Consider the following 14,393-nt stretch of genomic DNA (forward strand, 5'->3'; position numbering starts at 1 on the left):
GACAGCATGCTGACACACTGTCAGCACCCCAAAACCCAACTCTCTCTCTCTCTCTGCATATACACACAACACACTCCCTGTCACACTCCACGGCCCCCAACCGGCCCATTTGAAAAGAATATTGCAGTCACTTGCATGCTGGGATAGCTGCCCATAATGCACCACTCCCAATGCCACTGCAGGTGCTGCAAATGTGGCCACGCCAGTGCGCTTGAAGCTGTCAGTGTGGACAGACTGCCGCACTTTCCCTACTGTGCTCTACAAAGGCGGGTTTAACTCACAGCGCTATACATCTGCAAGTGTACCCATGCCCTAAGGAAGCAAGTTAGAGGGGGAAACAGGACCTGAAAATGGAGTTCACTTCAGCTGGGTCAGTGAATTGCTCTGGGTTTACAAGAATGGATGATGCTTTAACCTTTTATGTCTCTCTGCTAACCTAAGAACTGTGAATGCTATGTTCCAGTTGACTAATACAACCTACTGTTCTAAAAAAAGCTGCCTGAGTGTTGCTGCAAGTGTATTGGATGATGTGCATTAGTTCCTGAAGAGTGTACAAGTCTCTTCCAGGAGTGTCTGAGTCTATGAGTTGGACTTGCTGAACAGTGCTAATGGGGTGAAGTAGGAGTGCTGAAACACCAGAGGTTCAGTATCAGGAGGCAGTAAGGCTACGTGACCTACCCTAACAGAACAGAGACCCGTGGAGGGTCTGGCATGTCAAGGGTGTCTCCAAGAGACTTTTCTAAAGCTGGAGGCACAGCACCAAGCCTGTGGATCCATGACAGGTAGTCATACATTTTTCTCAAAGCATCAGTGAAATTCTTGAAGCGTGCTATTTCTTCCTTAATGTTGTTAGAATAGAGACTGATCAGCTTCCTAGATCAAGCCCTAGTATCCTGTCTCCAACAGTGGCCAGCAACAGATGCTTCAAAGGCAGATGCATTTAAAGAACAATCTGCCCGTAGGAAAAGTTTCTTCCTAATGCTGGCAAATTAGGTATTGCCTTATACCCAGAAGAATGAGAGTTTACATCCTCTGTGTATTTTTATTAAATATATCCACACAATGATATTAGATATATTATTCATATAAATGTCTATTCCTTTTTGGATCCAGCAGAGGTCTTACATTATGACCATGATTTCCACAGGTTGTTGAAGGTGTCTGTGCCAGGGTGTCTTTCATCAGTTTAAATCTGTCTTTCAGTTCCATTACCTGATTCCCCCCCCCCCCCCGCCCCCCAATCCCCTGCCTTGTCCTGAGGTCTTTATATGGAGTGGCAGGACATTGAATGGGTGCTCATGCAAGCTTTGGAGATCTGAAAGCTGCTTGTTGGCAGATACTCAAAGAGCAGCACTGTATGTGTAGACATTCTGTGTCAATGAGAGGCAGTGCTTGTAGCATGGGGCATCAATGAATATAGTTGCTTTTGATGTTTAATTGTATGTTGTCATGAGAAGATGTTTCCTAATGCATGCTTTGGACAGCTAAGATGTCCCCTAAAACCAGAGTCCGAAAAACATAATTGAATCTTGCATGAAAACAGCCCTCAGATTTGTAACCAAAAAGAAAACAGTTCAAACAAAATAATCAGTTTTAAACATAAAACCAAGAGATCCTTTGTGAGGAATGCAAAAAAGAGAATTGGAAAAGATTGAGCCTATTAGTAAAATCCCAAGAGATTACTGGTTCTTACAATAGACTACTGAAAGAGAAGAAACTGATTCTATATAGAATCATTAGGGAGTGTATACCATCAAAGTCAGGGCAGGATATTCTGGTCAATGAAGGATCAAAGATTATTTTGAGATATAACACCACCTACAGGAAACAGTGTGGCCTATTGGATGGAGTATTGGCCTGGGACTCAGGAGCTAAGGTTCTATTAGTGGCTCTGCCACTGACCTGCTGAATGACATTGGATAAGTCACATCTCCCTGTGCCTCAGTTTCCCTGCTGGTAAAATGGAGATAACGATACTGGCCTCTTTGTAAAAGCACTTTAAGCTACTGATGATCAAAGGTGGATGGTATTACACTCATCATTATTATTTTATTTAGCAGGAGAAAACTAAGTCACTTGGACAACAAAATGCTTGCAGGCTTTGAAAATCATCAGATATTATTTAAATCAGCTAGCTGACTGTCTATTTGCTTTTTGAAAAGAAGTTGAAATTTTCCCTTACAAATTAATGAATGCACAGCTGGAGCCTTCAATTAGATTCCAGCTGCCATGAGAAATATGCACAGGCAAACTCTCAGGTTGCTTTTCAAGGTTTCCAGTACATTTAAAACAAGAAAGATGAGAAATGAAAATCCAAGCCATGACGACGAGTGAAGGAAATGCTGTTCATCCCCTTCCCTCCCCACAGTGAAACTAAAATTCCAACCTGGCAAGGCAGTAGATGGTGTTTGTCCCTGTTGCTGAGTCCAAGGGCCAGGGAATTCTTCTCTTTTCTACAAGATCATTAACAGAAATGCTAGGTAACTGAGAAGTGGTTATAATTATTTGTTTTAATTGAGCTGTTTTTTAGAACATGTGCCCTGTCGAAGTTTCACAGCTCAGTATGACAGCTGTTACCGTAACCAGAGCTTGGCTTGTGCCCCAAAAAGGGAGGGATAGATTTAGGGCCATTGACTAGGAGTTCTCAGATAATTAAATCACTGAGAACTTCCCTGACTGACACCTGTGGGGCAAAACAAACAAAACTCCTCTTTTCTACAAATGTCTCTATGGCAGGGCTTCCACTGTCTTCCTGGTCTCTTTCTGGCTCTTCTGGTATATACCATTAGTGTACACCATTGTATTTCTTTCTGGACAAAATAGGCTCCCCTCCCTTCATGAAAGGCCTAATCCAAAGCAATGAAAGTCTCTGACTTCAATGGGTCTTTGGACCATTTCCCTAATAGACACGGCTATGACCATAGATGGGCAAAAACATTACTGACGGCAGTAGGTTTGCTTGACCCTTTCTTTTCTCTTACATTTTGGTTGTTTGGCTCCCCAAATAATGTTAAAAACAATCAATGGAAATGCTAAGTATTGTGGATGGGATTCTTCAAAGGAGCCTGGAGCTTTGAACTTCAGTGGGATTCAGCCACCTACCCCCTCCAGTTCTGAGCCTCTGTCCTCTTTGTATTATCTAAATTACTGTAAAGTGGGATTACTCGAGTGTTCCTAGGATCAGGTTCTAATAGTATATGTCTGACCAATTGTTTAAAATATACTTAATAATTAGAAACAAATGAAATAGATGGGATTATAAAATGAATGAGCCCTTTGGGTTAAACTCTGATGTGGTTGCGACACATGGTAGTTTCCTGCATATCCTTGGCAAACTTTTTGTATTAAATTGAAGTACCTTTAGGGTCCATTGTTCTAAACCAATGGTTTATATTTGACCATGTTCTGCTGCATAGAGGAGAGTTACCACATCTCTTCCAGGAACTAGAAGCAGTGGGTGGTGATCAAGGCAAATCAGCCAGGTGATAACCACCACAGAATGGTACCATCTCCTGGATAGGCTGACGCATACTAGTGCAGTCTGGATTCTTCAAATACCAACTGACAAAGAAAGGCTTTTTGGATAAATAGCCTGAGTTTAAACTGACTCAGGACATTCTTTCTGATCCAGCAAACGTACAGGACCCCTTGTCCGCAGGGGAGGAAGGGAGCAAGCAATCCTTCATGGGAAAGGATTGGAAGGACTTGTCCTATTAAGGCTGCATAAGACTGATAGATGACCTCTATAGTACGCCACTTAAGGTTGATTTATTTGGTTTTTGGTTTTTGGTTTCTCTGTAATGCTTTCATCTTAAGAATAGATGTGCTTGCTTCTGTGTGGTGACTTAGAGCTGTGGGCCATTGTGCTATTTATAGTCTTTGAAGAGAAAGCAAAGCACGGATACTGGCCTGCTGAGGCAGTTTGGCTTACTGGAAATATCACAGTGTAGGCAGGGAACTGTGCAGCCAGGAAAAACCCTGGTCAAGAAGGAGAAAGCTGTGGGTCCCCACCCAAGAGTGGCAGATGGGTCAGCAGCCTGATTGGATGCCCTCGAAGGACTATGGGGAGGGAATACAGATGCAGTTGCTGTGACAGTGCTAATAAACATGTACACCTTTAAAGGGGACACTAAATTCTTTGTCTTTGCCTAGTAAAGGAGGTTTTGGGGAGAATTAATCAGACAGATGGTGGTGAGGGAGAATGGAGCAACTTTTTATTCATTCAAACTTATCTGACATTGCTTGTGAGGATTTATTCCCTTTATGCAACACTCATTCTAAGTTTATCTGAGAAGAAGAGAATTAAAATGTTGTTCAACCTTCAAGAGGAATTTGAAGTTGACACTATAAAGATAACACGGGCATTCCAGAAATTTTATGTGGTGTTAGAGTACATGCTGACCATAGCAACTTTTTAAAAAAATGTAGGCAATTCAGGATATGACCATGCTCAAATGAGAGAGTGTAATTGTTGTGCTCCCAATCCTCAAATAGCAGAGCCCTGGTTCACTTCTTACTCCTCCTGATCTCTGTGGAATTTCCTACCATCTGTCCAATGCTTCCCTCTTTCACCTGATAAGTTCTGTTTCCTTCTCCGTATCTCTGCACTCCTGATGCCCACTTAAAATTCCACTCCCCCTTCCTGAGTATCCAACAGAGCCCCAACAACCATCTGCCTTCTCTGCCCTTTAGACCACCACAAATAGTCTGGATGCTTTTCAGGTTTATAAGCATCAGTGTGTTGTTTATTAGGTCCCCTCTACCAGTTCATCAGTACAGTTTTGTGCAACTATATACAAGTGGACATAAACTTCCAGAGCCCCTTCTCTGGAGAGGGAAAGAAACCCCTGGGCCCTGCCAGCCTCTCCCTTGCACTTCCTTCCTCTCCTTGAACTGTGTTCTCAGCTAATGGGTAGATTGCTCTTATTAGCTTCTCAGCCCCCTGCCTAATTAAGCCATTGAGCACTCATCTCTCAATTTAAATCCACTCCAAGTGTGTAATAACTGGTACTTTAGTGACCAGGGTGCAGGGTCAATTCTAGGCTCCTACCACTTGGTCACGTCCCCCAAGACACTTCCCTGTTACAGCGGACATTGAGAGTTCTGTGGAGACTGGGAGCCACTCCTTCCTCAAGTAGGGACTGACTTGGGGTAGGAGGTTTCAGTAACTGACCTGGTGAAAGGCAGGAAGAACAGCTAACCTCTCTGGCTTCTTCAAAGTGACACACAGGAGCAGCCGTGGGATCTCCTCTCACTCCAGAACAGAGTTTCAGAGGAACAGGCTGGGGTCAGTTCTCGTCCCCATCCCAATCAGGAGGAACCTGGAGAAAAGGCTAGACAATCTTGTTTGCTGGAGGAATGAGGTGGTGGGTCAGGTGGACCTATTGGCTATTGATGGGTGGGTGGAGAGACCTGTGAAAGCATCGGGGAGATCAATTCCTGATCAGCACAATAGAGCAGGGATCAGCCTGGGAAAAGTTAATATGTGGACTAGTACTCTGCTAGAAATAATAGTATGATACATAGGCTGCATCACGAACTGTGAGTTGTGATTAAAAATAGTCATTACCACTTTCTATCTTAAAGAGCAATCATAAGGCTGGGTTAGTGCTAGAAAGATTCTGAACAGCTTGTTCATGTGTTTCTTACAATCAGACTGAAATTATGCAATCTTCTCTTTTTATATTGGCCACAGTTGATTTGAAATACTTCTGACAGAAGTTAACCCTCAGATTTTCAAAAGGCTTTTTTGTTTTTCTGCAACTTTTTCCTATCAGATGCTGATTAGATTCAACATCTAGACTATAAAATGGTATTGAACAGTATAACCTACATTACAATACAATTAAAACTATCACCCTGAAAATAAGTTCAACACTCCTCCACTGCCCCTTTGTAAAAACTATAAAGTACACAGACTGTCTTCTCCTTTCTTCGGTTATTATCAAGATTTATTTGTTCTCTGGCTCTAATATCCACTGAAGATTTTCTCTGTCAGTATTAACTTCTTGGATCAATAAATTTTGATACTGATCTCAAGAGAAGTCAGTGTCTGCCCGCTATCATAGCACTTTTTACTCTTATGGAGAAGCAGTTGTAACAAATTAAATTGCCTTCTTTTGGTGGATGATACAGAAGACATTGCATGTATTTTATGGTACAATTAACCAAGTCTGGTACATTAGAAGATCAGATTAAAGGCAGGATTCTGTATCTAGAGCAATCTCAGTTTATGAAGTCAGGTAAATCTGTTTTCATTTATAGAACAGGTGTTGACACAGTCTAACCAAGGTTGGAAAATGACTAATGTTTTTAAAGAAATGCAGCCTTTACAATATGCCCCTATATATTACTGCTCTGTTAAATTACTTTTAAACCATGGAACATATATTATCAGAATTGAATGTGCCTTTTCAAGACTTTTTTTTCCCCCCGTCTGATTTATTTTGCCACATATGAAGGCTCTGCATTACTCCAAGCTGAAATAGTTTGACTGTCATAATGTTGGAAGAAATAGTTTGAACTATTGTAAATAGCAGAATTGTGTAGGAAAAACATGGAGGACTGGGAGGATGACAACAAACCTAATAGGGGTATCACTTTGATCTGATTAGAGAATAGTTTGAGGCAACATATACTTTTGAATTTCAACGCTACATGACACATACAATTAAAAGAGACCTTACTGGAGTTTATACAGGCTTTGGAAACTACTGCATACTTATGCAGCAAATGCAATGTGCTGCCAGAAGTTGTGTTTCTTAAGATACATGCCAACATGTACAAAAGCAATATATGGCAGGTATCCTTAAGAGGAAGAGCTCTTGACAAAGTATTTTGGTAGAAGTTTTATTTGTATATAGACAAAAAAAAACCCAAACACCCTATGTTATAAGCACACTATTAAGGTTGCAATGTCAAACACAACAATTAAGAAATGCCAAAATTAAGGTTGCCTGTGAACATTAATTTGACTTTCCTGTTCATATACATTATGAAACCATCTTTAATTATGTGATCACATCCTGTCTTTCTCCTCTGCCTTCAAATCAGGCAGCTTCCTCTATCCACAATGCGTGGGTGTGGGCAGGAGGATCATGGAGAGATGGGTTCCCTGTTCTGTGGTCTGGAGCCCAGGCTCATGTCAGCACTGAGCACCTGGAAGTAGCCATTAGAGGGAAAGTTTGGCTTCAGCTCTTTAGCCCTGTGCTGGAGTGTGTGCTCCATTTACACAGTGGGATTGTCCATATCCAGTCTGGTCAACACTAGGATATGTGAAGGGCTCGAACATGCTAAGTAAAGATGGAATCTTAGTAGATTTTAGCTGCTACAGTCTAAGAAGTCTATACTGAGCATATGCAAATGTGACTTTTCAAAGACTTGTAACTTGGTTAAATTTGGGTGGATTTCTACGGGGATGGCAAAGGCTACATCCCTGAGACATAGGTCAGACTTCAAGTCTTTTTTTTAAAAACTAATTTTTACAAAACACTCAAATTACAGTAACCCCTGCTGTGTCATCACTTATCCTAACTTCAACAAACTACTTAACAAGCATTCCTAACAATCTTAGTTGCAATGCACTTCTGAATCAAAGATACCCAAATTCAATGTTTTCATCCACTTACTTCCGTCAGTCTCAATGTGTTGACTCTTTCCTTCCCTCCCATTCTGATGAGCAAAAACTGAAAGCCCTCAGCTAACATAGGACCCTGTCTCCAGAAGCCCAGCTTATTCAAATTAACCCTTAATTACGTGGTGTTCTATTTTATGAATTCAGGGTGGCATGTGATGTTTCTACCAGGAGCCAATAGCCCATTGGTCCACCAGTCATTGCAAAATGTATGTACGGCTAATGTTTAAAGAATTACGTATCTGCACTGAAAACTGTTTTCTCTAAGGTGTGTGAGTTTAAAGCAGGTCACCAGAAACAGGTTGTGTTGATGTGCCTCTAGTACCCTGCACATGGATAACAGAGCCTGCATATGCTAAGAAGTTTGCGTTGCCTGAAGCTGGTGAAGTCAGGGAGGCCACACCAAGCGGACATAGACAAGACTGACTTATACTTAAGGCGGGTGGTGGTCAGATGCCTCACAACCCTGGGTACCCCCAAGAAGTGACCCAATGAGTCCCTACTCAGTTTTCTTTTACTGTACTAGTAGTAATAATTAATAACTTAGGAAATGTAGTAAAACTGAAGCTGCATTTAAAGCTTTGTGTGAATACAGTTTAATTACTTGCAGTATTAGTCAACATGACACTGCGATGAAATCATGAGATAACAATAATCCAAAATACACTGAAGATGAACAAATGTGTAAATGCTGTATTAAAATAGCACACATAATTTTCTTTGTATTAAAATTAAGAAATTCACAAACAAAACTTTATTAAACATTAGTAGAGGTTGCTCTCATCAATCAGTTAAAACATTAATAAAACAGACACACGAATATGACTCAAAGGTTGCAAAGTCAAGTGCTCTGAAGTTAGAAAATGGCAGAATGAATGTTGCTCATACAACCTAAATTCAGCTGTTTTTCCTGTATACGTTATGATACAGACTTCAGTTATGTGCAGAAGAGACTATCTGTGTGAAAAGTTTGGTGTAAGTGACTTGCTCAGCATTATGTGGGAAATTGGTGTTAACTCCCTGCAATTCACTCCTTCGTTCACTGCACACCTTCCAACTGCTTCAACAGATAAGTCAGGGGTCCTACAGGCAGATTCCTTTGGTACTAAATTCCAATTCATCACCAGAGCACACCTGTCCTATGCACTGAATGAATAAGGGTTCCTGCTGAGGGAGGGAGGGGAAAGAGAGGGGAAATGATGTCATGTAACTAATGGCATACACACAATGGGGCCAAATTAAGTTTGCATAGGCAACCTTCATTTAGGCATTTTCTACATTGAGTGCTCAACTTCACAATCTTTTTAATCCTTAACATTGTGTTTCCTAATTCTTTCTTGGTGAAAGCAACCTTGACTAACAGTAAACAATGCTTATCATAATTCACAAACAAAACAGTCTTGCTCAAATAACATCAGAAGTTTGTCATAAGAGCTAGGAAGGGAACTCAATTGTGTAGTGTTGTCTAGATAATTCACAGAAAAATTGATTTAGTTTCAGGCCAGTTGGCTGTTTCTGTGAAAACAGAAGTGGGTTAGGAGATGTCAAATATGAAGTCCGCTCTGGAATAATTTGTCACAGAAGTTCTTGATATGCACTGAGAGCTTCAAACTGCAATAAGTGATTCTGACAAATATACATTTATCAGCCACAAAGGAAGAAAGGGGTGTTTGGGCATTTTAGGTTGTAAATGCTTCCCTTCAGGAAGGCAAGCTGATGGTCTCGTTCAAAGCAATAGTAGTTTTTTTTTTCTTTAATTGCTCAAGAAACTACCATTTGTTACTTACTGTCTTACCTGATTCTCTGCTGCTGTGAACTGCCATATTACCATTAAACTTAATTAATGTACATTAGTAGAGATATTGGCCAAAGTTCCTAACAGTGTAAAATGATTGAGATGATTGGAAAAGTTCACGACAAGGCAGCTCCAGCATTTATTTTTGACTCTACATAAGACTGTACTCGAAGACTACCCAGAAACTGCAGCTCATGCAGAATGCAGCTATCAGTCTACTTTTTCAAGTTTCTCCTGCAGACCACACGTTGCCTGCTCTGTAAAGGCTCCACTGGCTTTCAGTTCATTTCCAGCTGCAAATTAGAATGGTGGGTTGAGTTGTAAAGTTCTTTATGGTTTGGGCTTTATTTATATTGAAGACATAGTGCCTTCAGCAGTGAAGATAATTTTGGAGTGCACAGCTTGGCAGTCCTCATATTTGTATGTTTTTGGGACAGGGAAACTCATTAGAAGGCCTTCAATTTGAATTTGCCTGGTCTGAAAGAGCTAGCTTCTGGTGACTTCCAGGGTATCTTGCAAAGTCGATTGTATTTATTTATTTATGTTTCTGGAGGGGGAGTGAGCAGAAAGTCTTTTGGTTTTGCTCAAGGAGTTTTTATTGCTATTAGTGACATTGTGTCAGTTTAGATTGATTATGGTATATGTCTGTATAGTATTGTTCACCTAGAAAGTATAAGCTAGATCAGTGGAGCTACACAGATTCATACCAGTTACAGAATTGGCCCTATGGTGGGCATATTGCATAAGTAAAATAAATAAATACAAATTGTTCTGCAATGCAGTAGAATTGCACAGAAAGCAAGTGGCACTTTGGCTACACATGCAAACGTGTCTACTGTGCTGTCCATTACTTTTTAAAGTTTTTTGTTTTTGTTTGTTTTTGTTTTTTTGTTTTTTTTTTAAATATTTCCTTCTCATTGAATGCCTGTGTTTTCTCTCTTTTTGTCTCCAGGCATACTTTATATTGCTTGTATTTTTTTGTCCAGGTTAGTTTCCTGTGAGTGTTTGTTCAACCCTTTCCTTGTAGCGGCATGCCACAAGTTAGCATCAGCATTAACAAGTAGTCAATATTTCAATATTATTAGTTACTCCTGTGCTTTATACCAGGGTTTCTCAAACAAGGGTCACTGCTTGTGTAGGGAAAGCCCATGGCGGGCCGGGCCGGTGTGTTTACCTGCTCCGTCTGCAGGTCCGTCCGATCGCTGCTCTGGGCCAATGGGAGCTGCTGGAAGTGGCGCGGGCCAAGGGACTTACTGGCCTCTACAGCCAGTGGGAGCTGCGATCGGCTGGACCTGCGGATGGGGCAGGTAAACACTCCGGCCCGGCCCACCAGGGGCTTTCCCTACACAAGCAGCGACCCCTGTATGAGAAACCCTGCTCTATACCAACCACCTTGACATTCTTCATATATTTTTTTTCTTTAATTTTGATGACTTGACAATTAAGAAAAAATAAATCAATCCAGATTATCCACCTTGGTTTGTTCTGTATGCAGCCAGAGCATTTGTTCCAAATAGTTCCCTGATATTCTTCTCTAAATGCATATATATCTGTGTGAATATCTTAATAGCTCATTCATTTTATTGGGTGTTAAGTCAAAATGTGTGCATGGGGGCTTAGTTTATCCATAAGTGAAGTATTTAAATTCTTAACCCATTTTAGAGAATATAGTATAGCTTGCTAGTAATGGTTAGATTTAACATATGGGGTGTTTCTTCTTTTACTTCTCTAGATGAAAAATTGAAGCAGCATCAAGTTGCTAAACTGCAAAACACAATATGTTCATGTCCCAAACTTAAAAGTGTTAATACGGATTTGTTTTTTCTTACAGAGTGCAGATATGAGTCCTGCCAGTAGTACCACTTCACTTCCTGTTAGCCCACTTACTGAAGAGCCAGTGCCTTTCAAGGTAAAGTGAATTCATTGTAGAATAAATATTTTATGACTGTTGGCTTATTATGTTGTGTTTTCTGTGAGGTGCCCTTAATAGCACTTCCCTTTTATTAAATTGGTACCAGCTGATATCTTAGCATTCTTCTGAGCAAGCTGGTAACATCATTGCATGCACTTGAGAAGACATTGTGAAAATAAAATGGTTTGATTGTAGGAGGATTATTTTTCTTCTGATGATCAAGGTTAGAGGTCTAAACGATCTTTGAAAAACAAAAAATATTTTGTTTCAGTCTACTAAGGTTGTGATATGTTTGTGATATCTCTGATATTTTCCTTTTATTTCTGCTTACTTTGTGTTTCAATCTAACTTACGCTTTTGTACATCAATTTACTAATCCATCACCATTAAATCCTCTGGCCAGAAAACAGTTTTACAGTAGATCCATTGCAAAACACTTAAATCTGATATCAGATCATACTAAATATGCTTAGGATCTTTACTTATGAAAGAAAGTAACGTTTAAAATATTACTTCGTAAATGTACTATTGGGCCAAAAGTAGTAAAGAAATAATGCTGTAGAAATGAGACAGCTGAAATGGGGCTAGCATGGGTCAACTGCTACAGTTGTGTAGCTAAATCCAGCTGATTATTGCTAAAGGTGCTTTGGAAAGCAATACTTGAGTAGCCTTTATCATGTCACAGAGAGAGTGTTCCTTTCCATCAGATAAGTGAGAATGGATAGGTGTTTTTGCTTAGTCAAACACATTGACTCCTTGATGTAATTGGTTTTGGGTTGCCCCTCAGCCACGTGAAGAGAGTGGTGACTGAATGACAGCTTTAACACAAGTGATCTTTACTGTGCTTGGGCATGAAACTAAAGAACATATACTGAGCAGTTACTTGAACAGTGGCTTCAGGGCACCAGGAGAAGAGGGAGCAAGAGAGCGTGTTGATGGTTGACTAAAATGGTTCCAAAATGGTTGCTTTTGCTGGAGTTCTGAAAATGGAACTGCTTCTTCTATGGGTTATAAGATTTGCTCTGCCTTCACAACCCAAATACTTGAGTATAAATATTTTTGCATAAAATGCACTAAAATACTGTACTCTGTGTTTGCATCTACTCTTTTCTTCGCAAAGGAGTAAGGATTTAATGGAAATTGGGACAGTAGCGCACACCTATGCAGATCCTAAGCTTGGTGCAGCTGATGGGTCAGTTTTCCATTTACCTTCTCCTGGTGTCTGAGACCCAAAACAGTCCCAAATTATTGCAGTTGAACAGCTTCTCTAATCTGCATCAGTGGGAGTGGCCTGCTGGCACTGTCCCTCCGCTCCCACTAATATCCTTCGAATCTGAGGAGAATCCACAGCTGCCTGTTTAAGGTGGTTTTTAAGTGCCCTTTGAGCTGTTGGAGCTGAGGGCAAAGCATCAGGACCAAGAATTGGACCCACATTGCAGAAACAAAATTCAGTATGTTAAACTCCTCATCGAGGGCCAGATTCTGTTATAGACCCACTGAATTCATCAATCCTTCCCAATACTCTTGAAATCAATGAGACTACTCGCAGAGCAAGGTTACTACTCAGCATGAGTAAGGGTGAGAATCTAGCCCTAAACAGTTAATCTAGCCATTTAGGACTAGATCCTCAGCTGATAGGAATCAGCAGCGCTCCACTGACTCCAAGAGATTTAGGTCAATTACAGTATAGTGCATTAACTTAAAAAGAAGATGGTGTTTGAATGCCTAAGACTGGCATGTAAAAGAGCCAAATAGTCAGTGTTGTTCCAATAAGTAGACTTAAACGTTACTTCATTTTACGCTATAGGCTGTGAAAATGGTACAAGATACTCACAATAAAATCAGCATGTTTTGACTGCACCTATTTATCACTGGCACCTTCTTTCATTTCCATTCACTTTTGACAACAGTATAACTACTTTGTTCTGGAATTCACGTACATTTTGAGGTCAGGCACAAGAGAAAGTCAAATGCATCTCACAGCCAATGCCACTAAGTAGAAATAAAGTAATATAAAATGCAACAGTTTTTCTGTTATTGCTTCCTGACTCACTCCAAGAGAAAGCAATATTGTTCCAGCAGTAATGTGAGTGAGCGGTTTTACAAGCGATAGCCCTTTCCAAATACTGTCAGCATGTAATATTGGCTTTTGATGACAGGCAATGTATTACTCTAGCCAGTGCGATCATAATCCCTCCTACCTCTCTGCTCCCATGAAAAGGAGAGGTGGAACTAAACAACAGAGTTACAAACACTGTCTTTGGGATAGTTAATGATCTTCTGTATGCTACTGAGCTTTTACATTAGATTGTGAAATTAAACCAAATCACTACTCATGATCTTTCAATACTCAGATTATCCTAGAAATTATAGCTGTCCTTTCTTGTATTTCTCTTCTATGGGAGAAAATCTATAGTCCTCTGTAAAGAAAGAAATTCCATAATCCTAATTCTATTATCCAACTGAACTAAAGCAAAATTATAATTGTCATGCAGAGTCCTTTGGGTTATGTGTTATATAAATGCAAATTGGTGTTAAGACTGTTGTTGCAACATTAAGGTTATGATTTTAATCACAGGAAAATTGGAGGTAAAGTTCCCAGAATGATCCCTGCTATGCCATTTCCCTTACCATTCATAACATCCCAGATACATTTATGGCCCAGCTACCACCTGTAATGGATCCTGCAGCACTTTGCCATTATATTTACCACATATCAGATCATGTTCATTCGTGAACTCCAAATTATGTGAGAGCAGATTTGGAAAGACTCAGAGGCAACTTCCAATTCAGTGAGAGAGGCAGCAGCTAGACCCATTTTTTTTTCTTTGATGCAATCAATTGAGGTATTTCAGTGAATACAGCATCTGTGTGTGGTTCTAGGTGTTGCACAAGAATTAGAATGTAAACCTTGGAATAAAAACAAGAAATAAAATAAAGCATCCTCCAGGACGTGTCTCTCTCACTCACACACACACACACACACACACACACACACACACACACACACACACACACACATCCCCTCATAAAAAATGAGTAAATAGAAAATA

The 14,393-nt window shown here is 40.3% G+C and overlaps 1 protein-coding gene across 23 annotated transcripts in view; it reads left to right on the forward strand.

Moving 5' to 3' along the window:
* Nucleotides 1-14,393, forward strand: part of CCSER1 (coiled-coil serine rich protein 1) — a 1,061,579-nt gene that overhangs the window by 539,518 nt on the left and 507,668 nt on the right. For all 23 annotated transcript variants that reach the window (XR_005599010.1, XR_005599009.1, XM_039539953.1 and 20 more), the window contains exon 7: nt 11,260-11,337. Coding sequence is in view for 21 of the 23 variants with exons in the window: in XM_039539953.1 (XP_039395887.1) it covers nt 11,260-11,337 (78 nt within the window). In the remaining 2 variants the exon portion in view is untranslated. The remainder of the gene's footprint in view (nt 1-11,259; nt 11,338-14,393) is intronic.

Source organism: Mauremys reevesii, linkage group 5 (assembly GCF_016161935.1).
Source record: "Mauremys reevesii isolate NIE-2019 linkage group 5, ASM1616193v1, whole genome shotgun sequence".
In the NCBI taxonomy this organism is placed as follows: Eukaryota; Metazoa; Chordata; order Testudines; family Geoemydidae; genus Mauremys; species Mauremys reevesii.